The sequence below is a fragment of the Vicugna pacos genome, chromosome 9 (assembly GCF_048564905.1).
Source record: "Vicugna pacos chromosome 9, VicPac4, whole genome shotgun sequence".
In the NCBI taxonomy this organism is placed as follows: Eukaryota; Metazoa; Chordata; class Mammalia; order Artiodactyla; family Camelidae; genus Vicugna; species Vicugna pacos.
Window position 1 is genome coordinate 12,539,793 of NC_132995.1, and position 25,964 is coordinate 12,565,756.

Sequence of the window (25,964 nt, forward strand, 5' to 3'; positions counted from 1 at the left end):
GGTGTCTTGCTTACCTTGTCCCCTGCCAGGACCTTGAAGGAGGCGATGACCTGGTCGGCTGTGTCTGTGTCAGTGGTCTCTCTTGACATGAAGTCGATGAAGGCTTGGAAGGTCACAAGGCCGCTGTGGTTGGGGTCAACCACGCTCATGATGCGGTTGAACTCGGCATCGCCCTGTGAAGGGGGTGGGTGGGGGACAGGGTCCTTTGAGAGGGGCAGGGTGGCCAGGCCCAGCCCGATGGATGCTCTCTGGATAGAAGTGGGCCAGGAAAGCGGGGCCTGACCCTGGCACACACGCCACTGAGGGTCGTGGCTGCCTGGGCCAACAGTCCCATGCGCCCCAGGCCTGGGATGTGCACCCTCCGGTCCTCCCCTCCCACATTTCTGGGAAGTGGGGAGTTGGGGTGTGGATCAAACAGGTTTACTGCTCCTCAGCCCCGGGCTCACAAGTTAGCTCTGGAGGGTGGGGAGGAAAGAAAGAAAGAAAGAGAAAGAAAAGGGGAGAGAGCCGGAGGCCTGACCTCCTCTCCCCAGACACTTCCAGGAAAGGAGGTGGGCGGCTCAGGGAGTCATCGGAGGGACCCCAGCCCAGCAGATGCAGCAGAGGAGGAGGAGGGAGGAAAGGCCGTGCTGCTCTGGTGGGGGAGTGTCCCCGAGGACGTGGAAACTCTGGAGACGAGGCGGTGAGGAGGAGGGAGGAGGGGGAGGCGGCACGAAGAGGAGGAGGGAGGGAGGGGAGAGGAGAGGCACAGCAGCAAGGGGGAGGCAGAGGCTGCATACCAGGCTGTATCCTGTGGAGATAAGCAGAGCCCTGAAGTCATCGGAGTCCATGCTGCCTGTCTGCTTCTGCTCGAGGACGCAGGGACAGCAGAGGAGGCCGGGCCCAGAGTAGGCAAGAGGGGCCGCCCCATGTGCACAGCAGGGAAACAGGACAGTGGCAGGGAGCGGGGGAGATAGAGGCGGTCCCGAGAGACCAGGTAAGGGGGAAGGTGTCCAGAGAGACACAGGGAGGGAGGAGGCAAGAGAGCCGGTGAAATGGCACACATGATGGCAAGGGGTGGGATGGCCGGGGGGGAGGGGAGACAGAGAGAAGGAGAGAGAGAAAGAAGAGCAGTTAATGCCACAGTCCGCTGGGGCCCAGGGGCGCATACCTGCCGGTCATTCTCCACGTCGTAGCCCAGGCTGATGAGGCAGGCCTTGAACTCCTCTGGCCCCAGCGCCCCGCCGTGGTCCTGCCGGGCGGGCGTCCGAAGGCAGGTATGTACCAGGGGTGGTGTGGAGACCAGGCCGGCACAGAGATGGGGAGAGGGGCCAGGGTCACATGCAGAGGGCAGGGTGGGGGACACACATGTGGGAGGGAAACACAGAGTTAGAGGTGACGTGGACAAGGTGATGGCCAAGGTGGGGCAGGTGGAAGGACGTAGGTGGCCTGGAGGGCAGTCAGAGGCCTCCTCCCACCTCCTCTGGCTGGGAGCCGAGTGGTGCTTGATTGAGGCTTGAGTTCCAGGACTCCTGGGAGGGAGCGGGGAGCTCTCCTGGCCTCCAGGATGTGGGGTAGGATAAAGGGGATTGCACGCCCTCCTACATGGGACCTTAGGCCCCTGCTCACAGAAGGCAGCCAGATGACACTTCAGGCCCAGCAAGGCAGGTGGGGACGGGGGCAAACTAGCACTCAACATCCTTCTAAAGGGGCTGCCAGACCAAATCTGAATTTTAAGAACACAGTGTGTATGTGTGGACCCGATTCCCGGGTGTGCTGGGACCTAGTCTGTTCAGGGTTGCATCAGCAGGTTGGCAAGGATGCACAGCCCCAGGGGCAGGGCTTGGGACCACCCTTTGTCCTCCCGAGGGAAGCTGCCCACGCTGCGGGTCAAGGTGACACTCCTCTGTGCCCCCTTCAGTGGCTGGGGCCTGGCCAGCCCCTGTGAGTGGCCTCTGATACTCAGCAACTGTGATGTGAATGGATGGACAGATGCAAAGACGGAGAGGGCGAGGTGGGAAGTGACAGTGGGGAGGGAAGACACCAGGGGGTGGAGGGAGCTGCTCACCTTGTCAAAGTGGTTGAAGGACGCCCGGAACTCCTGCATCTGCTCCTGGCTGATGCCCTTGGCATCGCGGGTGAGGATCTGGTTCTCCACCTCATTGATGGTGCGGGCGATGGTGGTGAGCAGCTGCTCCCAGCCCACGCGAATGTGCTGGGGAGGGAGGAATGAGGGCGTGAGTGTGGGCTGGGCCAGGTGGGTGGGGGTGCTGGGATCACTGTGGCTATTGCTGAGGGGGGCTTGGAACTGGGTTCTCCTCACATGGTGGGGGGTGGGTGTGTGGCCGGAAATCAGGCTCACCCTAACTCTCTCCCAAATGCCAACCCTGCCCCACCCATGCTCTCCCATGTGGCTCATCTGCACAAGGGGACACGGGTACGGCGCCTGCCTACTGCCTCCGCCAAGCAGTGGGGTTGCCATCACATTGGTATATGTCCCAGTGATGGACGGGCAGAGGACTGCGTCCTGATACCCGTGCCAGGATCCACACGAAAACTGCAGAGATTGTTGGGCAACGTTTACCTTTCTGGGGTGGGAGAAAACCCACATTTTTTTGGTGGTATCTTTGGATTTGTATGGTGTTAAGAGCTATCACCATGGACAATTTCAGGCTACCAATGTGATGACAGCCAGCCCTGACACTTTAACCCTGTGGCGCTCAGCTGGTGTTCAGGACTCCCGCATATGCTGGTTGGATCTGTGTCAGGTGAGGACAAAACTGCTGAGGCCACACGGGGAGCAGGCGCTGCCCACCCTCACAGCTCCCTTGGGAGCTTATCCTGCTGCTGGAAGGGAAACTACTTTTTTAAAAACACGTAAACATTTGGTCTAGTCTTTTCAGTTAGAGTGAAAGAGAAGACAGCAGGCAGCCGACACCTCTTCTACAGGCACAAACCATTTACAATAAGGCGGCCTGGCCTGCGCTACTTCACGTCAAAGGGAAAGCTGGGTCGGGGCGTGTGGTGGGTGTACCTCCATGGTGTAGTTGGTGTGCTTGTTGTCGAAGATGAGGGCCTCCTGGATGAGCTGGTGCTGCTGCTCCAGCAGGTCCAGGTTCGGCTTGTAGTCCACGATGCTGCGTTCGTACTGCTTCAGGTGGCTCAGCTGGTCCTCCAGCGTCCCGTTCATCTCGATGGAGATGCGCCCAATTTCCTGCACAGAGGGTGGTGCTGCTGAGGGGCAGAGCTGACGGACACTCGGCCACCACCAGGAACAACTCCTGTTGCTGGCCATCTCACTGCCGGGGTGCCTCCAGCTTGGGGCCTCTGCCCAGGGGCCCCCTCCTGGAAGGCCGGCTGTCCCCTCCAGTCCCACCCTCTAGTGGAACAGCAGCCACGATGCAGAGTTTCTGTGCCAATGCTTCTCAGCTGTAACCTCACTGCACCCCACTTGACTCCTTGTGAGGCCCAGGACTAGGACATGCCTATTCTGCACAGATGGAAACTGAGGCCCAAAAAGGGCAACTTACCACAGTAAGAGGCAGGGCCAGGATGGGCACCCAGGCCTGGCCAACTTCAGAACTCCTGCTCCTGACCATGAGCACCCTGTGCCTCACCACCCACAGTGGCCACCTGTGCAGCCTGCGCTGAGCCATGAGGCTGACCTGCCCAACCGTCTCAGCCCTGCCATGAATCTCAATGAGGCTTCTCTGGTCAGCACGGTGCCTGGTGCATAGCGAGCACTCATTAAATGGTGGCCTGCATCGCAATCGGCATCTTTACAAACCCTGCAGCTGGGTCACGCGGGAACTAGTGAGCACTGGGGAGGGCCTGAGCTCAGACCACCTTGGTCACAGCTACAGCATGAGCTACAGTGCTCACGATGGGGCTGGCATAGAGCGGTGTCCTAAAGCATTTGCAGAGGGATGGGAATAACTGTTTTCATCCCCTTTTAGAGATGAGAAAACTGAGGAGCAGAGGTTAAACTGTGACTGACCATCAGTCAAGGGCAGAGTCAAAACTCAAACCCACCTCTACCTGACTCCTCAGCCAAGTTTCCCTCTGGATGGCGCTGCTATTTCCATTAGTAGAATCTTATCAACCCCCCTAATCCCACGAGGCGGTCTGGGCTCTCACAGCTGGGACCCAGATCCACCAGGCCCCCAAGTCTGCTGGCCCCAGGGAGCACTAGGGACCTCCTACCAGTGGGGGGCAGCCTCCTGCTCTTCCTCAGCTCTGCCCTTAGAGATTCTCCTGGGCCCAGCAGGGCTGGGGTGACAAGCCCTCACCTCCATCTTAGTCTGGATCCAGGGCCCCACGATGTTGGCCTGGCTGGCGAACTGGCGGCGGAGGTGCTCATTGGACTGCTGTTTGCTCTGCTCCTCCAGGAGGGCATGATCACGCTTGGGCACCAGCTGCTGCACCTTGGGGTGGGGACACAGGCAGGAGCAGTCAGGGTGGGGCCCCCTCGCCTGCCAGCCCTGTCCTGGCCCTGCCAGTGGGTGGGTGCCACCTACTTTCTCCCACTTGGAGTTGATGATCTGGGGGGTGACGGTGGTATAGGGGTTGCTGCCTGACAGCTTGATGTGGTTGCTCTCGGCGATCCTCTGGGCCTCCTTGTGGATGGCCAGGATGGCCTCCCGTTCCCTGTCGGCATCTGGCAGAGTTGACTTGAACTGGTCGTGGGCTGAGATCAGGCCCTGAGTGTCCAGGGAAGAGAAGGGTGAGGGGCAGCCCGGGCCCGAGGAGGCCCCAGGAGCCACGAGAAGGGCAGGCAGGAGCGGACCTCGATCTCCTCAATGGTGTGGACGATGAACATGTCCTGGAGGTCCTCCATGGCACTCTCCATCCAGTTGTTGAAGGGGGCTGCCCGTTTGGCGTACTCCAGGTGCAGCTGGTCAATGGTCTCCAGCTGCTTCTCTGTTTTCTGGTGTGTGTGTTGGGAGGGATGGGGACAGAGGAGGCAGGTCAGTCGGGGCGCATGGTGGGGAGAAGTCTGGGGGCACCAAAGGGTCAGGGTGTAACCCCTCTGGGTGGGTCAGGGGAAGCTGGAGGGTTTGAGCATCGTCCACGCTGCCCCAGCAGCCCTGAGGGCAAGGGGGGCAGAGAGCTCAGCAGGTGGCACCACCCTCCTCCTCACCTCCAGGGCTTCCCTGCGACTGTGGGTCAGAGAGCCGAGGGCATCCCATTGGTCGCAGATCTTCTGGCAGCGGGTGTTGACGTTGTGGGAGTCGTAGTAATCCAGCTCGCTGTGGGCAGGGCAGAGGGTGATGAGACCCAGCAGGGGGCAGTCAAGGATCTGCTGGACCCACCCACCCACAGTGTGTCCCCGGCCAGGGTGCCAGGGCACAGCAACATTTAAGGACAGTCTTCATCTATCACCCGTCTGGTCCAAGGCCGGAGGAACTGGGGGGCGGGAATAACAGAGGTGGCAGGGCTTCCTGCTTTGCTCTGTCACTGGAAGCTGACTCAAGGCTCCCAGAGTGCGGTCCTCAATCATGCCTGTATTGGGACTTTTTCCATTCAAAGAAAGTCTAGCAGAGAACACTGGTTAGAAAATAAGGCTCCGGGGCCAAGTTCCCCGTGTGGGAATGCCGGCTCTCCGGCTTTGTACTTGTGTGACCCAGGGCGATGGAATTCTCTCTGGATACCTCAGTTTTCTAATCTGTGAAACAGGGGGTGGGGTGATTGTGGAGACCAAGTCACTTAATGCATGTAGAGTGCTGAGAGTGCCCTTGGCCCCCAACAGGTAAAAAGCAACAATTATTTATTAAAGGTTGTGTATTTATTTTGACGGGTATTAAGAAAAAATATATCAATAGCCTGCAATCTCATTCAAAGTAATTAACAATATATTCAAGAAAAAAAAGTGAGCTTATGAGGGAATGGGCATTGATATTATTGGAAAGACTGAGGTTCAGGAAAAGATGGTGCTGATACAATAGTTCCTGGCCCCCTGCCCCCTTTCCCTCTAATCAGCCCCAGGATTCCCTTCTGGGGCCCAGACACTAGGATACTCTTAGTGGCACCTACGGAGGTGGTGTACAGGCGAAACCTTGGGGGTCTGGTGAGGGGTGGGGAGCAGGGAACAACTTGGGGGAGGAATAGGACATAGGGATCATCTCACCTGCCTAGTGAGCTAGGTGGGCGGGCAGAATACAGGGGCTGCGGGAGGAGCAGGGGGCTGCTCCAGACCAGGGCCAGGCGGCCCGGGCTCCATCCCCGTCTTACTCCCTCCCTAGCTGTGTGATGCTGGGCAGGCCCCTTGGCTTCTCTGTGCCTCGGTCCCCACTCTGTAATGTGGGACTGCTGTGGGGTGAAATGAGCTGGTACACGCAGAGCATCATTCTTGTTAATCAACGATCAGCCTGGCTGTCCATTCCAGGCTCTTGCTGGCTGGACCTCAGCCCTCTGACTCATCTTTAGGGGAACGGACAGCACCCCAAACAGCCCTCCCTTTCTCCTCCAGGCAGGGCTACTGTCCAGAAAGCTGCCTCAGGGACTGCTTGTTCCCTGGCTCAGGGTAATGGGTTTCACATGGCTGTTCCCCAGTGTCTGAGAATTAGGCTGGCCTAGGATTTACTCCAAGTCTGTTTCCCACCAGCTTCCAGGGGCTCGCCTGTCAATGGGGGGAACCTGCCAGTGTTCCACCCCCTGCAACCCCTGCGGATGGTGGACATCTGCATCTGTGACCTCACTCTTCTTGGCCTGGGAGTGCCAGGTACAGGGGTTCCCAACAGTGCCAATAAGGACGCTGTGTCTCCGGTACTGTGGAAGGTCCATGGTACTCCTGCCTCTGGGTGAGCAAATGGGGAACCCCCAAAGCAGGTGGGCAGTGTGGAGAGAGTGAGTCAGGGAGGAAACTGGCCCTGTCCGGCATTGGGCTCCACCAGGCATCACTGCTGGGCCCCAGGCTTGTAGGAACAGGCAGAACTTTGGGGATAACTATGGCAGGGTGGGGGGTGTCTGGAAAGGGCAGTTCCAGCCAAGGATCCTATTTTTGAGCAGACAGCTATTTTGGGAGCCCTGCCGCCCCTCCAGGGCCTGTGGATTTTCCATGAAGTAATGGCCTGGCCCTCCCACTCCCTAGGCCCTCCCTGCCTGCTGCTGGCCGCTTTGCTGGTGGAATAAGGCCCCCTTTCACTGGCTCTGGAGGCTTAGTGTACTAATTGTGTGCACAAGTTTATCTGACTGGGGCGGGGAAGGGAGGGCAGAGAACTGGCTGCCTGGAAGCTCTTACAATAAGTGTATTCTGAGCAGGAGAGGGAAGGGGCCAGACAGAACAATGGGCTCTCTGTGCAGCCTGATTCCCTCAGGGAGCAGCGGGGGCTAGGCTGCCCACCACATCAGGGGCCTAGGGGGTCTCCTTGGTGTGGCAGGCACAGGAGGTGGAGCCCCAGGGACCCTGACAACCTGAGGAATCAGGACAAGGGGTCAGAGACTTCCCTTGTGCTGGAGAATCCAGATGCCTCTATGTCTCATACAGGATGAAGAGAAGGCATCATCCCACGAGGCCCTTCCCTGGCATTTGAAAGCGGGGGCGAGGGTGGAAAGGGCCAGGAGACCCCACCACTTCTCTGGGTAGGGTGCTGGAGGGGAAGCGGGTAACAGGGGACCACAAGGCCACACGTACTTGAGCTCCTGGGCGATAGCCGCGATCTGCTCCACGCGGTCCTGGTGCGCGGCCAGGTCGCTCTCGAAGGCTTCGTGCTTGCGGATGAGGGCTTTGATGTCCGACAGGGTGGCCGTCTCATAGTCCCGGTGCTTCAGCATGGCTTCCTTCCCTGGGGTGGGGTGGGGGGCAGGAGATGCTCAGACAACAGTGCAGCGGAGCCCAGAGGGCTGTCCAACCAGAGGGAGGGAAATGGGTGCGGACCCCACAACCTGCCTCACCGAGGAGGGTGCCATGAAGGCCAGAAGCCTCCAGAACCTTTTTCCTGGCCCTCCACAGAAGCCTCTAAGCCCAACTCTATCATGGATGGAGTCAGGAGACACTGGGGTTGGTGGGCATGAGACAGACATCGCAGTTCAAACTGTGTGTTCTAAACTTTATTGGCAGGCTGTAAGAATTTGGATTGTGCTACCCCAGATGGGAAAGGTGTACATTCATCTGCAGAGGGAGGGCCGGGGTCTGGAGAAGCAGCTGTGGTTGCAGCCCATGACTCAGCAGGGTTGGGGAAGGAGGAGCCTCCCAGGAGCTTGACCCGTATGCCTGTCCCCTGGCATTTGGGGGCCAGGCCCCTTCAGGGTGGGAGTCCTGTCACACATCTTTGCTCCACATTATCCTGAGGGCTTCCCATCTGCAGTGACGCAGGGCCCACTGTCAGGCCCTCTGAAGGAAGGAAGGAACACTGTTATTAGCCCTGGAGCCTGGCTAATTACACATCGCAGGCCCAGAAGCTCAAGCGTGCCCTGCAAGCACAGTAAAGTACTGCAGAGAACCGAGGGGGAAACACTGGCCTGGGAAGGTGACTGGGACCCCCAACCCCTAAAGCTACCTTGGGCTACCCCTGGAGCGGCAGCTCAGAGACCCCCTCCTCAGCTGGCACCAGAGCATCTGACCAACAGTTGCCTGTCTGGGGCAGCAACTCGGAGCAGGGGATGGCATGCTGTCTCTCCCTGTCTGTTCCCTCGTCTGTAAAATGGGGCCAATGCCAGCCCAAACCTAAAGCCTCAGGGAGGTGATGCTCGAGAAGGGTGGGCTTGGAGCCAGCACCATCCACATCTCAGCCACCCCGAGGACAGGACCTGGCACCCGCAGGCAGGGGGCAGCAGCCTGGGAGACTGACACCACAGGCCCAGCCACCCTAGCCCTGGGGCAGTGGGTTCAACCACAAAGGCAAGCTTGCAATTCTCTTCTCTAAATTGCTTTCTCCCAAGGGTGGGAGCTGGAAATAGTAGGTTACTGCTTCTCTGCCTCAGCAGAGTTTCAGCAAGGGAGCTGGTGAGGGGTGCACTGGGAAGAATCGGGGGACGGGGCCATGGCCATCTGGGGTTCAGGACGAGGGGCAGCACGATGTGAGCTCGCTTTTTTGCCTTCTCCCCAGACAATCTAACACCCTGAGAAGCTTCCACTGCTACAGGCTGTGGGGGATGGTGAGGAGGCACAGAGTGATGGTGGCCCATCCCACCCCCAGGGGGAGGAGGCTGCTACACCTGGATCCCAGGGATGTAGAGGGGTCCGGAGGCCAGTCTGTCCTCCTATTTTGCATAATTGGGTGTTTCAAAGGACAGAGGCTTCAAGTCTTGGGAATGAGAGTAGGCAGGTCTGCCTGGGGGCTCTGGGCTGATGCAAGGGGCAAAACCAGATGCCAAAGTGCCTGCGGGGACGTTGGGGTGGGGCAGGGGTGCGTGGAGGCCACTGAATCAGTTGAGACTGGCTAAAGACTGAGCTAACATCTCCTAAATGCCTTCAGGTGAAGGCCGGCCAGAGTCATTCCCAGGGTCGGCTGTCACACCCACACCCCTTGGCCTCAGGAGACCACCTTCCCAGGGCCTCCTAGAGCCCCTGGAGAGGTGCTAAAGGGCTGATAAGGGGCCACCAGAAGGGAAATCCACAGCGATGACGCCCAGAGCCTGTGAAAGGATGATGGAGATACAGCACTTGGATAATGACAGAAAGAGACAGTTTAGTCCAAGCCTGGGACACGGGTGCTGTCAAATCCCCTTATGTGTCCAAGGGTCTTCTGGCAAGAGAAATGCCAAAATCTGCTGGCCTGTGGGTTCCCTGGGCAGGGACCTCACCTACCTGGGAAACTACTGAGCACAGGAAAGAGGCTCAAGAAGTGTTTGTTGAGTGAATGAGTGAATGAACGAATGAACTAAATGCCAACAATACCCCCTCTTTCAGGGCTAGGGGGCAGAACTCATGGGCGCCATTTCTGTGAGGCAGAGGGAGGGGTCTGCATCCCTGGTTCAGGCTACCTCTTCCTTCTGGCTTCTCTTCCGTATTCCCTCCCTGGCAGAGGAGGGATCAGGGTACTACTGATGGAGAAGAGCTGGCCTGAGCTAATGTGAGGGGGGCATAGTTGGGCTGCAAGCAGGGACACATGGGATGTCGGACCAGGTCTGTGGATCCTGCAGAGCTGCATGTTCGCATCCTGGCAGGGACAGGGCAGGCTCTGTACAGGTGCCTCTGGGTGGGTCTCAGCCTTTGGTCAAGTTTGGGGCTGCTGGCCAAATAGATGGGTGGGTAGGGGCTCAGTGAGGACCTCATGGGGAACTGTGAGGGTGGGAGGGATAAAAAACCACACCGAGCAATGCAAGGAAGTGTGAAACCCGCTGGGCAGAGTAGTGGCAGAAGGGCCGGGGCAGGGTCGGAAAGGAGGCAGCCAGAAGTAGGAGGCGGGGAGCCCAGTGGACAGCTCCCCACTTTCCCAGGCACTGGCCATTTCCTGAAGGCTTTCAGGCCCCTGGGATCTGGAATCTTAGCCATGGTGTGGGTCCCGACCGAGGGCCAGGGACGTGATGGAATTCCACATTCCAAGCCAAAGGAACAGGCAGCTGCAGAGCTGCCGAGAAACCAGAGTCACTGCTGCCCTTTTGGGAGAAGCCGTCCTGCAGGGGGGCCAGGCCTCTTGGGGGAGGCACCAGGACAGGGCAGAGGTGAGAAAGAGCTCCCTGGGTGGGCCACATTGAAGGCTGTGTGGCTGGTGGTCAGCGAGCAGCAGCTGCAGGTCAGGGAGCAGAGCCAGGAAGCAGCTCCTGGGCCTGTTTTAAGGACTCTGCTCAGGATCACGGGCCATCCAGCATGGGTTCTTCAGTGTGAAGTCCATGGTCACAAAGGGTGTGGGGGACGGAAGGCAGGCTGTCTGAACACAGGCTGCCAGAGATGGGACAGCCCACCCCAAGCTAGGCCTGGCCCAGAGGGGTGCCATCCTGAGAGCAGGTGTAGCAGAGGGGACAGGGACAGCAGCCACTTCCCTATGCAGCTGGGTTGGGACTTAGCCGCATTCCTGGATGACTGGCTCCCAATGACCCAGGAAGGGGCCCACCTGTAAGTAATCTCTGAGGCCAGAGCAGATTGAGCACACCTGGCCCCAAACTGTTTCCTGCTGCCGGGGCTGCATGAACCCAGAGCAGCATTTCTGACATGAATGCTCCCAAGCAGAAGGAAAGGAGGCCTAACAAAGGGACCCAAAGCAGAAGGGGCTCTGTGTGCGTGCGTGCGTGCGTGCATGTGTGTGTGTGTGTGTGTGAGAGAGAGAGAGAGAGAGAGAGAGAGAGAGAGAGAGAGAGAGAAGAAAGGAGTGAGGGAGCTGGGAAGACCTTACCGTCGGTCCAGGCCTCGTGGATGGAGGCCTTCTGCCGGAACTTCTCTGCCAGGTGGTCGAGCCGCTCCAGCCTGCGGATCTCATTCAGCAGCCACTCCTCGTAGCCCTTCTCAGCCTGCTCCAGATGCTGCCAGCCATTGTTGATGTCCTGCAGGGGCAGGAGAGGACAGGGCTATCACAGGGAGCTGGGGCAGCCAGCAGGGCGCTGCCCCCTGAAGGATGCTGACAGGAAGGCAGCAGAAGTGGGCTGCGGTCACATCTATCCCTGCTTTGCTGGATCTCGGGCTCAGCACATGGCAGGTGCAATCAATTCCTCTGGATCAAATGAATGAATGAAAATCAATGAGTGCCACAGATGGGGCTATGGGAGTCAGAAGGTGACTGTCCAGTGAATATTGTCCCTCCTCTGTGAAGGGGCCTCAAGCATTTGGAGGTCTTGGAGTCACAGTCAGCTGGGGGTCCAAATTCAAACGATTGCATACAAACTATGGTGTGGTTTGGGGATGGGTGTAAAACTCTAGGGAGTGACAGGGGAAGAAGGAACACAGTAAAATGTTAAGTGCAGCTCCCCACCACACCCTGAACCCCAAAGCTGGGCATTCTAGTTCAGAAAGACTATGCTGGCCAAATAAGCCTGGGAGTGGTCTGGGGCTGCCCCTCTGCCCCTCCCAGGGAACCCGCAGCTCTGCATGCCTCCTGGGCCTCGCTGGCCGCCTAACTCACCGAGACCATCTTGCCCTCGGAGGGCATGAAGGCTGGCCGGTTGCTGAGGCGCAGCTTGGTCTGCAGCGTGTTGAAGTTGATCTCCAGCTGGCACTTCTCCTGCACCTTAGGCGGCTTGTGGACGCGCCGGTAGTCTCGGAAGTCCTCCAGCTTCTGCTGCATCTCCTGGATGGTCTTCTGGGGCACGCGGTCCTCCAGCCAGGGGATGGTGCGCCGGATCCACTCCAGGAGCTGTGGGCCCACAAGGAGCCATGGTGGCCTTTGCTGGGGACCTTCCCAGTGCTGACGGGGCTGCCCCAGCTCGTGGGCACATGGGATCTAGATCTTCGAGGGTCCCACCTTGGGAAATCACCCCTGCTCCCCAGCCCAACTCCTCTGTGAATCCCGTTGGGATCCTGTGGCTGGGAATTCTGGGAATGTGCATCCGCTCTGAACCATGGTGCTAATCTCTGGTGACTTCCTGCTCCTGCCTTTGCTCCTGGTCTCCCTTTTCCTCATCTAAGCAGAGTAGCTTCAATTCAAACGCCCCTCCTGGATGGCCTCTCCCATCATCCCCCACCAACAGTCCACTGTCACTGAGCTCAGCACTGTCTGACAGCCTCACTGCTTCCAGTGTCCCCTGACTAAGCTCCCCAAGGGCAGGACCCGTGGCGTGCCTGTCTTACTCTGGGGTGGTCAGTGCCATGCCACAGGGCCCGGGACATAAAAAGTAGAAAGTACAACTGGAAAAGAAAGTGATCTGTATTTTTAAGGGATACTTATGTCTTTGATGGAGTGAGGACACGGTACAAACAAATAAACAAACTGAACATTCTAGAACAATCCTAGGAGAGTAAAACCGGTTGTTCTCCAGCAGAGATACACCCAGAGCAGTGGTTCCCAAAAGCCAGCCTCTAGCAAGATGAGAAAACCAAGGACAAAGGTCTCCGTGTGTTCTTACATCTTGGTGCGTGGTGCCAACTGCCCTCTCTGGAAGGGCTGGGATTCTAGGACATAACCTTTCCCAGGTGTTAGAAATGACGGTGGTAACAGATGGCAGCTTTTTCTTTCTCAAATATCCTTAACTTAGCAAAATTAAAAGTTGGCCACTATAGGTTGGCTGTCAAATACTTTTCTAAATTTTCCTGGTCTGTGAAATCTCAAAGTCTGGGAACCACTGGTCTAAAAGAACAGTCAAACTACCTCTCTTGGGGAGCTTGGGTATTTTAATTTTTTAAAATATGGGAATGTTTAAAATAAAGGGGAGGACCCAGAAGAGATGTACTAAACACACCCACATTCCCAAGTGACATTCTGGTTTCCGATTCTGGAGCGGGGCTGCCTGGGGCTGAGCCTCTGTGCCGCCAGCCCATGACTCTGGACTTGTGCCTGACGCTCTCTGGGCCTACTTCCTCACTCGGGCAAGGGGGTAATACGAGTTCCCTCCTCACAGTGCTGCTGTGGACACAGCAGCTCCTGCTGGTGAAGGGCTTGCATGGGGCGTGCCGTGACAAACTGTGGTCCTGTCCGTCCCTGTACCAGCTCTTGGGTCTCTCTCTATCCTACAGAATCAGTCTCTCTGTGGATGGGGCATGGGAACGGGAATTTTTTAGAAAGCTCCCCAGCTGATTCTAAAGCAGTGGGGATGTTCAGGAAATTCTGTCCTTGAGAACCTCTGTAGGAACCCAAGGTTGAGACCCCAGGAGCTGGCTAGCATGGTGACATACCAGTCTGAGCCTTAGCCTTGTGAAACCAACCCAAAGGGTCACATACTGGCTTGGCCAAACTCTGCAGTCTGTAACCTTGTGACCATTTCTAGAAAGTCTCACTGCCATACCGGCTCTCCCCTCTGCAGTGTTGCATGACCTTTGACCAAGAGTACCAAGTGATGACCTAATCTTTCAGCTCCGGCGGGCCCACCAGGGGCAGGGGTGAGTGGCACACTTACATCACTGGCCAGCCTCTCGTAATCTTCCATCAGGTGCTCGTTCTCCTGATTGACAGCCAGCACCTTGCAGATCCGGTTGGCGGCAGTCTCAGCCTGCGGGGGGGGGGGGGAGCACACATAGTCAGGGCTGCCTGGGGGATGGTGACCCTCCCTCCTGACAGGCATGTCCCCTGAAAGCTGGCTCATCCAAGGCCCACACAGAACTCCCGGAGGAGGGAAGGAGAGGAAGCCCAGCTCCAGCAAGATGGCACCCTGAGCAGCTGTGTCGTGACGGGCCTCGCCAGGGTCCCCAAAGCTTACTGCTAAGATCCCTGCCCAGGTAGCTGGGCCCTGGGCTCTCTTGGCCAAGACCCTATAGGTGCTGAAGGGGGTTGGGGAGTTGCCCCACTATGGGGGAAATGGAATAGCAGGCTCACAAAGAGGAGGGTTGGGTGAGGCTGGGTAGGGTCCTCCACTAGGCCAAGCCCCTGAAGGATGCTCCCCTCAGGTAGGAAAGCGGGCTACGGGGAGGCTGAGCACCAGGAAGCTGTGGGGATGGGCTGGGGGTGGTGGTGCTGGTGCCCCCCGGAAGTCTGGCTGTCAGTGTGCAGGCAGAGGACGCCTGTCCCCTTCCTAATATCCCCCTTGGAGGAGGGTGCTGATGGCTCATTGAGCTGAAGTCACAATCCACGGGGCGGAGGGAAACCAGGGCTTCGGAGAGTAGGGAGCAGTGGAGACAGTGACTAGTCTCTGCCCAGAACTGCAGGACAATGTCTTGCTTTGTCCTGCTGAGGGGAAAATGCAAGGAGTGGAGAAGGAGGGTGAGGGATGCCACACAGAGACCAGGTACCTTTCAGGAAGCACAGAAAGGGTCCAAGAAGAAGAGTTGAAACGGCAACAGAACAGGAACAGAAATAGTGAGGAGGGTCTACAGAGTGGTGGGGAAGGAAAATAGAGAGGCTTGGGGATGGCTCCAGACCCGGGCAGCTGCAGGCACAGAAGCCCAGCCTCTCCCCTCCACACGCTGCTTCCAGGCCAGGTGGGAAGGTGCATGGGGGACCAGCTGAGGTTGGCGCACGCGCGCACACACACACACACACACACACACACTCTGCTTCATGCTAAAGGACACACACCAATGGCCCCGGCCAACGAACACCCAGCCCTGAGTGAGTGCAGGAAGCACAGCCAAGGTCACAACTTGTGGGGGAGCCTCAGAGGTTAGTCCTTGACCCCTAACCTGGAGGGACAACTGGCACCCCATGCTCAGCTCTGCCCTGCTGTGCAGGCCCACAAAAGTGTGGGCTGCCAGTCAGAAGTGTTCTGTTTCACTGCTGGACTCCTGGCACACAGCTCAGGGCTTGGCGTGTTGGAGGTACTCAGAGTTGATGAATGAATGAGTGAGCAAAGAAACAAGGAGCAAATGCTTTAGTGATGGGAAATAAACTACCAGGAATGAACGGGCATACTTGGTGCTAAGACTAGGGTGGCTCTTGCATTCATAAAACAAAATGAAACCCAAAGAGTGCTCTTTAAGAGACTGGATTGAGCCTCCGGGGAAAAGACAGCAGCAATAATAAAAGCATTACAAGGCCGTCCTGAGAAGTAAACACAGGCTGGGAGAAGCGGGACTCACAGCTGGAGAAGCTGGAATCCTGCACGTCCCTTGGTGACGGGCAGCTCCCAACAGCCTGGCCTTTATTTCCTCCCTCATGAGAGGGGCCCAGCTGCCTCAAAAACTCCCAAATGCTCCAACCTGGGCTTTCCTGCCAGTATCCACTCCTACGAGTCCCTCTAGGCCTCCGGCCCCCTACACCAGAGTTCAGCACTAAGCACAAGAAGGCAATTGGGACAGAGAACACACTCCCTGGAGGGCAATGTGGCGGGTAGCGAGGCTGGCGTGGGGTCCGCAGAGGGGTGAGTCCAACAGCAAACATGTGGTTAGTTGCGTTTGCGGTGAGGACTCTCCCATTACTGTCCACCCAGATCCTGCCTTCCCATGAGGGTGGGGGTCCCCTCCACTCTCCCTGCCTGTTCCCCTCAGCAGAGCATTCCAAACAGGAGCTCCAACCACAGCCGGGTAGGTGGCAAGGGAAGAGGAAGGTGGGCAGGGGCCGGCCGCTCTTACTGCCAGGCCACGTGTAGAGCGCTTACAGGGCCAGGCACCGTCCTAAGCTCTTTACCTGCCTGAGCTCACTTCCCCCTCAGAACAGTGGGCACTAGTCTGCTACCCATCGTACAGGCGGGAGAACTGAGGTGAAGTGATTTCTCTGAGGTCACACCACTGAGAGGTGGCAGAGCAGGGGCCCAGGCAGACTGCCCTCGGGAAGGCCCCTGCTGGAGCTGGGGCTCTAAAGGAAGCAGCAGTCGAAGTCCCTGTCCAGTGAGTTTAGTTCCCTCCTCTTTTCAATGGGGACACCGGCACCCACCCCTCCCGGAGGTGTGCGCGGGACTCTGAGAGCCCGTGCGTGTGCAGTCCTCGAAGAAGGCCCCAGCACGTAGTAAACACTCAATAAACAAGAGCTCATTTCTTCTTTTTCTCCTCCCCACCCAACTGCCAACTGTGACAAAATCAGGTGCTGGGAATATACCGCTGACCAAAACCGGACACCAAGGAGACAAGCGGAGGGGACAAAGATGTGCAGGCTGCCACACGGGCCTCTCTCCCCAGGGGCAGCTGGGCGCCCTCCTGTGGAAGCAGCGGGCCCCTGACAGGAGCAGCGGGGATTCAGCCTGGCTCAGGGAAGGCTGCCACTGGGAAGGGACAGTTCTGACTGCCCTGCCTGTGTCACCGGGCTGCTGAGGACAGGGGCCTGGCGACCTGGGAAGCAGGAGCAGGGGCAGAGAGGAGCCTTTCCTGGGGCGTTTGGGAGGGGAAGGAGCTGCAGGGAAGGGGAGGAAAGCCCGCGCTCCCAGGGGCGGCACAGCCAGTGGAGCAGGCAGCTGCGTGGAGCAGCACAGGCCCAGACTGCAGCTCTGCCTTCTAACGGGATGCTGGGATTCAGCTGCCTTGTCTGAGAAACTGGGATGCCACCACCCACCTCACAGGGAGAGTATCTGTGGCGTCTCAGCACTGGACCAGTGCCAGCCCGGTGGGGGCCACGGAGGCCTACAGTCACAAGAAACCTGTAGAACGCTGCGGCCCGGCCAGGGCTCCCCACCCACAGACGGGCAGTGGGGACGCAGCGGGGAAGGTGAGGGCAAGTCTCCAGGCATAGCAGTGAGGGGTGCTCCCGCCCCAGCTCACCTTTTGAGCCCCCGAGAAAGCGTGGTAGAAGCAGGACACGTAAGTCATGATGGCTTTCTCATCTGGCCTCAGAGTGCCTACAATATCTGCGCAGAGAGAGAGAAAGAGAGAGAGAGGCAGGAGAGAGTGAAAGACGCAGGGAGGGCGGCTGAGGCCGGGCCCTGGGCTCATGCGGGAGGAATAGCGCTGGCTCTGGACTGGAAGCCAAACCCCGGCTCTGGCCTGGGCGGGGAGGTGGTTCTGAATGAGATTGATTCCTTTTTTAACCAGGCCTAGGTTTGCAACACACCAGCCAGCGGCTCTAGAAAGGAAGCCTTGTTTTGGGCTGGAGGGATCAGATGCTATCTGATCTTTCTGAAAACATAAATAAGATCATGTCTTGTGTGACCACCTACCACCTTAGCAAAACCCCTAACTGTCTCCTGGGGCCCCAGAATAAAATCCAAACTCCTGATCCCAGACCTCAATGGTCCTACACAGCCTGGTCCCGTCATCTTCTCCGACCTCATTTTCCTTTCCTCTCTTACTGTCTCCAGTCATTCCTAGCATAAGCCAAGCTTATCTATGCCTCAGGGCCTTTGCACTTGCTCCACCCGCCACCTGGAACACTTTTCCTGCACATCTTCCAACTCCTTGAGCTCCTGCTCATTGTGCCTCTCCCAGTGGTCTCAGCTGAAGTAGCCCCCATGTATCTCTAGCCCACCATCCTGTCCCATGTTCTCTACTGCACCTGTCACCACATGAAATTACTTTATCTAGGAACATGCCTGTTGTTTATCTTGCCCACTACAATGTCAGCTCCATGAGTGGAGGGACCTTCCCAACTCAGTCACTGACTGTATCCTCAGTGCCTGGAACAGAGCCTGGCACAGATCAGGCACTCAACAGATACTGTGAGCAAAGACTAAATGGGTAGCAATGCCAAGGAGCTGGGGTGTGGCTTCCAGTCGGAGAGAGGCCACTGCCGTCTGCAAGAGAAATGAGGTGAGCATGGGAGGCGAGAGGCAGCAGCGGCATTGGGCAGTGGCGGCGAGGTGGGCCTGCCTGGCCCTGCCCGGTACCTTCTGCGCTCCCGAAAAGGCATGGTAGAAGCTGGACACATAGGTCATTATGGCCTTCTCGTCGGGCCGGGCCGTGTTCACGATGTCTGCAAGTGAACGACAAGGGTTAAACCGCCCAAGCGGGGCGGGGGAGGGGGCGGGTCACTCACCGGGATCCATAGGCTCCCAGGCCACAGCCATCCTGGGAGAAGGACCCTCAGAGCTGATTTCAGTGACCCTTGGTGACTCCAGCGTGCTTGGCCACACCCCTGGCCCCTCCATCCCCCATGGTCACTGAAAAGGCCAAGGCTGTGGGAAATGGATTAAAACGAGGCCACTTCCTCTCTCTGAGAATGGCCTCAAGGGACTGCTGGACAGTCAAACCCAAGGGCCACCAGAGGCCAGAGGCATGGGTCCTGGATGGGGGTGGTGCATGGCTGGGAAATGGGGCAAAGCGGAAAAGGAAAAACACTCCACTTTGGTGGGCTCCAGACTCCAGGCCTGCAGCAGGCGGGGAAGGCAGAGGCTGGGGTTATTTGCAGGAGTCACCTTCCTGGACGCCTCCTTCGTCCCTCCTGAGAAGGGCTCCTGGCCTCAGGCTCAAAAGGCAGCCTCCGAGAGCTGACTCTCTTTAAGGACCCCTTCCCCACCCTTCTCCATCCCTGTCTGGTCTGTTCAGGCTGCTCCTGCTCTGGCTCCCAGGTGACACCACTGTCCCCGGTTCATGCAGATTCTTTTAGACAGTCTCACTGGCTCCACCAGCAACCTGATGTTCCAAGACACGCCCACCAAACAGGGTCCCAGCTGAAGAAAGGGCTGTACTTACCCTCTGCATCCAACATCTTGGGGATGTCTAGGTATTTCTCAGCCACTTCAAAGGCATTGTTTAGGTTGGTGACAGGGTCGTCCTGGGGGAAGAGGGGAGGAGGAGGAACTCAGTCAGGGGCAGGACGCACAAGCAGAAGGAACAAGAGCTGGCCTGGAAGGGAGAGATCTTGGGAAGGGGTAGGACTGGAAAGCTTTCTTCAGGCAGTCCTCAGCCACCTGTGCTGCCATGGGTGGGGGTAGACGGGGGGGACACCCGGATAAGGTCAATTCGTATCCAAAGGAACACCTCTGGAAACCTCTGTGGGGCAAACTTGGACCTTTTCTTCAGGAAAAAAAATGATCTGTTCTCCAGAAACTAAGCAGGCATGCTCTCTCCTCACCATAACCAGTCAACCCCAGCCTCCAGATTAAGAGCCCTGCCCTGAAATTCAGACACTGTGGTCCAGGCCTGACGGTGGAAGAGGGGAGGCAGGGAGTAAATGGAGCGCTTCCCCGTTCCAGCCTCCCTACGACACCCCTTCACACCGCCTCCCCACTGCTTACAGAACCCACTTCACCCTGACCCTCTCTCACATGCTTTCACAGCTTTCTAGTGATTTTTCCAATTTGATTACTCACTGTGACTTGAATGGGCAAAGTGCAGGCCTGTGTCAACCCCACCTGGAATGCCCTGGCTGGCCCTAGGCTGCCTCCTTCCTCAGCGGCCCTTCCCGACCAAGCCAGCTCAGGTGTGCCATCCTTTCTCTGCAACACTGGTCCGGTCCTACTTCCTCCCCACCCCCATGTAGCCTGAGCATATGTGCATGGCCTCGTGTGGCTGGTTTGCTCTGGACACAATTGTCCTGCCTTCCTCACGAGGCTGGGAGCTTCTAGAGGGCAGGGCCTGGGTTTTATACACTTTATACAGGCAAAACAGAACAGGACCCTGAACAGGAAAGGGCTGTTGGCGGTGATGGCTTAGAATGCCTTACCCCTCCTCCCTTGGGCAGAGTGAATGCTTCCAGAATTTAGACGGTTAAGTAAGGGGAGCTGGAAGGCATGGCTGGACAGGCCCTAAAATAACCAGACAGTTGCAGTGTCCACAGAGGGAGAAGGGGACAGTCCTCAAGGGGAGCAAGAGAGGTAAGAATCAGCCACTGAGCCTGGGGTCTAGTGACAGCTGGCATAAGGCTTCCCCAGCCTACCCATCTGAGCACAGAGTCCAGCCTTGGACACCAGTGACAGACGGGCTTGGGGACGGGGGCTCAGAGATAGGTCAGCCCCAGGGTGTCTGTGGGCTGCTGACGGAAGCATGAGATGCATACCTTTCTCAGCTTGTCATACTCGATCAGCTCGGGTCTGTGCCGGTGGATCAGGGCATTGAAGGCAAGACCGTCCTTCCAGCTGAGGATGGAAAGGCCAAGGTTATGAGGAGGGCCTCCCACTGTCATGGGAGCGCTGTGGACCCTGGACACCCACAGGAATGATGAACTCCCGTTCAGTGAGGTAGTTTGGAGGTATGGCAGGCTGGCGTGGGTGTGAAGTTGGAGCTGTACAGTCCAGGGAAAATCCAGGCTCTTCCCCTCACTCACACTGTCAGTGTGACCTTGGGCAAATCCTATAACCTCCTGATACTTCAGTTTCCATGTCTATAAAATGGGAATAACCACAGTACCTACACCGCATTGGGCTGTTGTGAGCATTAAATGAGTAAAGACATGAGGCTTAGGCTGATGTCTAACACGTGACAAGTGCTACCTGACTGCGGTTAACGAGGCAGCCGGGGCCTGCTGAGCGCTGTACGTGCATGGCCCACTGAGCTGGACAAGCGGCTGCGGAGGTGGGGCCTGTGCGCTGGGCCCTCTGCACCTTGGCTGACCCGACCCGAGGGCTGGCGAGATGCCAGGATGTGGCTTGGCATGAGGGTCTCTGTTCAGAGGAAAGTGACGGCTGGTCACAGGCCAGACTTGTCACATCCTCCTCACTGAGCTCCTATAACGGCTAGTTCCCTCAGAGGTCAAGTTTAATGTCACCTCCTTAGAAAGATTCCCCTGACCGTGGAGCTCTTCCTGGTTACTTTCTATTACCGTGTCCTATTTTGTCATCTTTATATGGCCCTTCTCACTACCTGAAATTACTTTATTGGTTTATGAACAGCTTTGTGAACACAGGGTCCCCCGCTGCAGTGTAACCTTCCAAGGGCGGGGACTTTATTTCAGTGCTACTGTATCCCTGCTCTTGGCACACAGTAGGCACTCCACAGATATTTAGTTACTGAATAAATAAAGGAATGAGAAGTGCACACAGGACCAGCCAGCTGGTGGCAGGAAGAGGAAGGAGACACAGAGAGAACAAGGGAGGGACCACATGCTATTCATGGTAGAACACAATGGTCCCCAAAGTCCAGTGCCAGGGCCCCGGGGAGCCCGAGGACACAGGACGACCTCTGTGGATCCCGAGGCCCCATTCTTCATTCCCCTGTGTGCCCTCTGCCTGGTCCATCTACCCGAGGAGGACACCAGAGGCTCAGAGGGGTGAAGTCACAGGGCTAGACCAGATCTGAACTCAGGGCCGCCCCTAAAGCCTGTGCTCCTAACCCCCAGGCCATGCCACGCTCCTGGACACACTCATTTCCCTCTCTCGCCTGAGGGAGAGCAGACCTGTGACAGGCCAAGTGGACACAGTGCATTTTCCCCAGCACTAAATTCACTAGCAGCTCTAAAGGACGAGTCCCTCTTGAGAGGTCAAAATAAAGGAAGAGTTTGTTGTTGCTTCTGAGTTACCTTGCCTGGGGAGAAGGAAGATTCTAAAAGGCCTGCCAGAGTGATGGCTCTTAACACCTTCAGCCGGGGACGGCAAGGCCAACTGCTGCCTGCCCCAGAATATGCATGGGAACTTCCAAGGGGTTCATGGGGGTCAGGGCAGGGGGATGGCTCCCTGAGAGCTTGCATCTCACAGACCATAACAAAACCACAGGAAAAGAGGGCAGATGGGAAGGCAGTGTCTCAGGTCCTGGGAAGAAGCATGGGCCTGACGTGGGCGGGGTGCTTCAGCTCACCTGATGTGGAAGTTCTGCACATTGACGTTCTTATATGGGGCCGTCTTTCTCTGGCACCACAGAAGGAGCCCTTCCTTGGCAGAGGTCTCTGCAAAACACATGAGGACAGTGAGCACTGGCTCAAAACTGAACGCTCAGAACCCAGTCCAGCTGGATCACACTTTCAGCTCAGGCGTAAAGGTCAGACGGAACCTGGGGGAGAGGTCCTCAGACAGAAACAGTAGCAACAGTCCTCCCACTCGATACGGGCAGGCCTCTGTTGATCCTCACCACGACCGGCATGCCAGGCCCCCAGGAGTGGGCACTTGTCCAGTGTCACCCCAGGAAGTGGCAGTGACAGGACAGCATCAGGGCCTGAACCTGAGCCATATTTCTGACCACAAAGCCTATGCCTTTAACTGCTGGGAGACACAGCCAAATAAGTCTTTGATGTGGCCTGGCCTCTTCTGAATAGAATGAAGACTTGGCCAAGGGCCCAGCGCCCTCAAGGTCTCCAGACCTGGCTGCAGTTTCAAAGAAGCAGAGTGGCAGGGTCTTAGGAGGTCCCTCTACTCCCTGTGGACAGCTCTGACTAGGAGTGCTATGAGGGCAGGGAACATGTCGGTCCTGGTCGCTGCTGTGGCCTGTCGCCAGCAGCCCCCTCCACACACTGGTTCAGTGGCTTTTCTCATTCTGTGGCACCTGGACTTGACTCCAGGTCCACAGAGGCAAAGGTCCGAGGGTGGGAGGCTGAGTGAAAGCAAGCGCTCTCCCCCAAGAGAATGAGACCAGACCTGAATCTATCAACAGTTTGCTTGGTGACTCCACAGTTCCTTGACTGTAAAATGGGGCCAATCATGCCCGCTTGACAAGGGTGGTGTGAGGGTCTCTGAGAGGGAAGCTGAAAGAGCAAAAGTGCTCTGCGTGGATACCAGAGCTGGTCGGCTGCAGCAGGGACCCCCTCCATCTGCAGCCTGGGCCAGCACCTCCACTAACCACCCCTCTGCAGGGCCGGGCCCTGGGAGTGACACCCGCAAATAGAAAAGAGCCTTGAAGCATGAAGACAAAATGCCCGAAATCCTAATTTAACTTCTCTCAACTCGGGTGGAAGCAGAGTGGGGAGAAAAGGTTGTTCTTCGCTGGTCAGTGGGCTCTCGGCTCTTACCTTCCACAGAGATGTCCTGGATGGCGAACCTGAGGATGATGGTCCAGATCATTCCCAGGGTCATCTTTGCATTGCCATCCACAATCTCTGCATGCAGGGAAAGGGGGCAGAGGGCGAGAAGTTTGTTAAAACCAGAGTGAGACTCCCCAGGTGGTCTCCAGCTATCTAGGGATTAATTCCAATCACAGGACAGAGCCGCCCAGGCCTGCTGCCCTCCACCATCCTTACTGGGAGGTGTCCGCTGGACACTCTGAGAAGTGCTGTCCCAAAAGTCTTCTGCTGCTTAGTGTCTCCAGGCTTCTGTACACGTGTTCTCGGCCACCCTGGCCTTTTCCCAGGAACTGGGCCCTGCGTTTTCAGCCCCCATCACATCTTTGTGGGCATGCCTCCCCGCCAGCGGGGGTGTGCTGCACTGGTCTCTGTGGAGAGTCTGTCCGCTTCCTTCCGACCCCACTGCCGCCACCTTCGTCCAAGCCGCCGCCTCCTCCATCCCCCGTTACCCACCCCCACGCAGCAGTGAGGGCAGTCGCTTTTTCAGATTTGTGCCACTCGCCTGCTGAAAGCCCGGCTACGCCTGAAACAGGCCCATGTTCCGGAGTTCGGCGTGTAAGGCCTGTCCTGGGTGACCCGGCCCCTCCCTCCTCAGCATTCTCTAGCTGCATCCTTTCAGCAAGCCAGCTCTTTCTTGCTTTAAGGATTTCACACTTCCTGTCATACCCCCGCCCTGAAGTGCACCCCTGGATACTTCCCTCAGACGGCTGGTCCTTCCCATGCTGTAAGCCTCTGCTTATATGTCACTTCCCCAGAACGGTTCCCTTGACCACGCCGGTGCCTCTCTTTCCCACATTCTGCCCTTCCCCTCACACTGACATTTGTTGGGTTGTTCGCTTGTTCACGGTCTACCCTCGTGATCAATGCACCCCCAGTGCCTGGACCGGGCCCTTCAGAAAGACATGATGTGTAAGAAGGGGAGAGGAGACACATGGTCTGGCTGATAAATGAGTGCTTTCTTAACGAACTGAAAACCAACCACTCTCTCAAACTTCTGGGAGTGAGAGAGAAGGGTTTGGACCATACATTCTTCAGCTTCAGCAACGTAAGAGAAAAATCACCTCTGCAGCACTCGGGCATGTGTGTCTACTGCCGGGTGAGAGAAGTGGCCTCATCCCGGAAACCGTGGCCTGGACATACGTCTGGCTGTCCTCTGAGGCCTCTCACCCCTACGCATCTCACACACTGGATGTGAGGAGAGAGGACAGGGAGGCACAGTTCCGGAGACCTTGCTCACCGGCCTCGAGAGCAGAAAACTCTAGGTGGGCTTGATTTGGGAAGGAGGTAGAGTGGTCCCCAACCTTTCGTGAGGACACACCTGTGAGGAAAGGGGAAGGGCTCTTTTAGCCCCATGAGAAGCTCGCCACAGCGAAGTCATGGAGCTGATGGCTGAGGGCAGCTTTTGGCTTTAGGGTTTCAGGATGAGGAAATATGCATAGCTGGCTGCCAGGAGGCAAGGGAAGGACACGATGTCTGTCCAGCCCTTTCCCAGGGCCTAAGAACCCCACACCCGGAAACCAGGCCAAGCCTTCCCAGCATGGGGCAAAGGCGGTGATTCATTCAGGAACTCTACACTGCGTTCCTCCTGAGGGCCAGGCACCCCAGAGCCAGGGACGGGTACCATCTGGAGAGGAGGCCGCAGCGCCCATACCCAGCCGGTGCCACAAGCAAGCTGGTCATGGGGGGCTCAGAGAGCTCCTGTGAGGAGAGGAAGACGGCCGCTCTCATGACACACCCACCAGCTGCTACTCGGGCCTGCAGCTGTGCCTCCGACTCTTGTCCGCTCTCACAGCCCCCACCAGGGAGCCATGTTCCTGCAACTGCCTAGATGGTGTTGGGGGACAGGGAGATGGGGGCGGGTGGGGGCTGGGGCTCTCGGGTATTCCAAAGCCCTTGGGACTTTTCCAGTCAGCTGCTCTCCGGAGGCTGGATGGTCACAGGGATGGGGAGTGAACCAGTTTGGGCATGAACAGAGAAAATTTTTAGACGGAGGTTTTCCCCAAATGAAAACTAATGACTGCCATGGGTCTCTCCTCTAACCCCTTCTTTATTTACAGGTGAGCATTTGAGCAAAATAAATGCAGCTGTGAGAAGCAGAAGGGTGGAGGGGAGCCAGGAGGAAAGATCCATGGAAGGACAAAAAAATCTCAGGGTCTGATTGAATTCAGGGTTTTGATTTAAAAAACAAAAACGAAAAAAAAACACCACCAACCACCTTGACTGACTGTGGCATGCGAGCCTTGGCACCCTGCCCCGGAGAGGTCCCAGGCGGGGGCAGAGCCTTGGAACAGGGTACGTGTATTCTAGCCTGGAGTCTTGGCCAAACTCTCAGAGCCCTGTCATTAATGGCAATTAGTTTTCTTTGTTTTTCTAAAAGCTGGGACAACATGGATGTCAGGCGTAGGAAACTGCTCTAATGAGCAGAACTGGAAGCCCAGGCTGATGGGGAGCTTCTGGGCTCCATCAGGCCTCACCTAGTCTCCAAAGGCGCCTGTGAGCTGGAGACAAGAGCCTGCAGCTGGAGGGCCAGCACTCCAGCACACTGCTGCTCCAGTGAGGGCCTGGAGTAAGGGGTCACAGTCCCGGGTATCTGCACGGGGCCCAGGGGACCCTGGGTATCCACTCAAAAGACCACACTCTCCCAGGCTGTGTAGCCAGCAAAGTCTAGCTACTGACCTTTAGACTCACACTCCCTGCCCCAGAGCCCTGACACCAGGCCTGGAGTGCCCTTCTCGC

The 25,964-nt window shown here is 57.4% G+C and overlaps 1 protein-coding gene across 1 annotated transcript in view; it reads right to left on the reverse strand.

Moving 5' to 3' along the window:
• ACTN4 (actinin alpha 4) overlaps positions 1-25,964 on the reverse strand; it is a 70,386-nt gene that overhangs the window by 1,410 nt on the left and 43,012 nt on the right. Inside the window, exons 4-20 of the mRNA XM_006215055.4 lie at positions 23,178-23,264; positions 22,034-22,121; positions 20,301-20,379; positions 18,995-19,076; positions 18,190-18,275; positions 13,903-13,995; positions 11,976-12,206; positions 11,253-11,400; positions 7,613-7,763; positions 5,120-5,228; positions 4,766-4,906; positions 4,497-4,679; positions 4,269-4,403; positions 3,014-3,193; positions 2,048-2,194; positions 1,151-1,231; positions 15-173 (exon numbers count right to left, since the gene is read on the reverse strand). Coding sequence (XP_006215117.1) covers positions 15-173; positions 1,151-1,231; positions 2,048-2,194; positions 3,014-3,193; positions 4,269-4,403; positions 4,497-4,679; positions 4,766-4,906; positions 5,120-5,228; positions 7,613-7,763; positions 11,253-11,400; positions 11,976-12,206; positions 13,903-13,995; positions 18,190-18,275; positions 18,995-19,076; positions 20,301-20,379; positions 22,034-22,121; positions 23,178-23,264 — 2,180 coding nt within the window. The remainder of the gene's footprint in view (positions 1-14; positions 174-1,150; positions 1,232-2,047; positions 2,195-3,013; positions 3,194-4,268; positions 4,404-4,496; positions 4,680-4,765; positions 4,907-5,119; positions 5,229-7,612; positions 7,764-11,252; positions 11,401-11,975; positions 12,207-13,902; positions 13,996-18,189; positions 18,276-18,994; positions 19,077-20,300; positions 20,380-22,033; positions 22,122-23,177; positions 23,265-25,964) is intronic.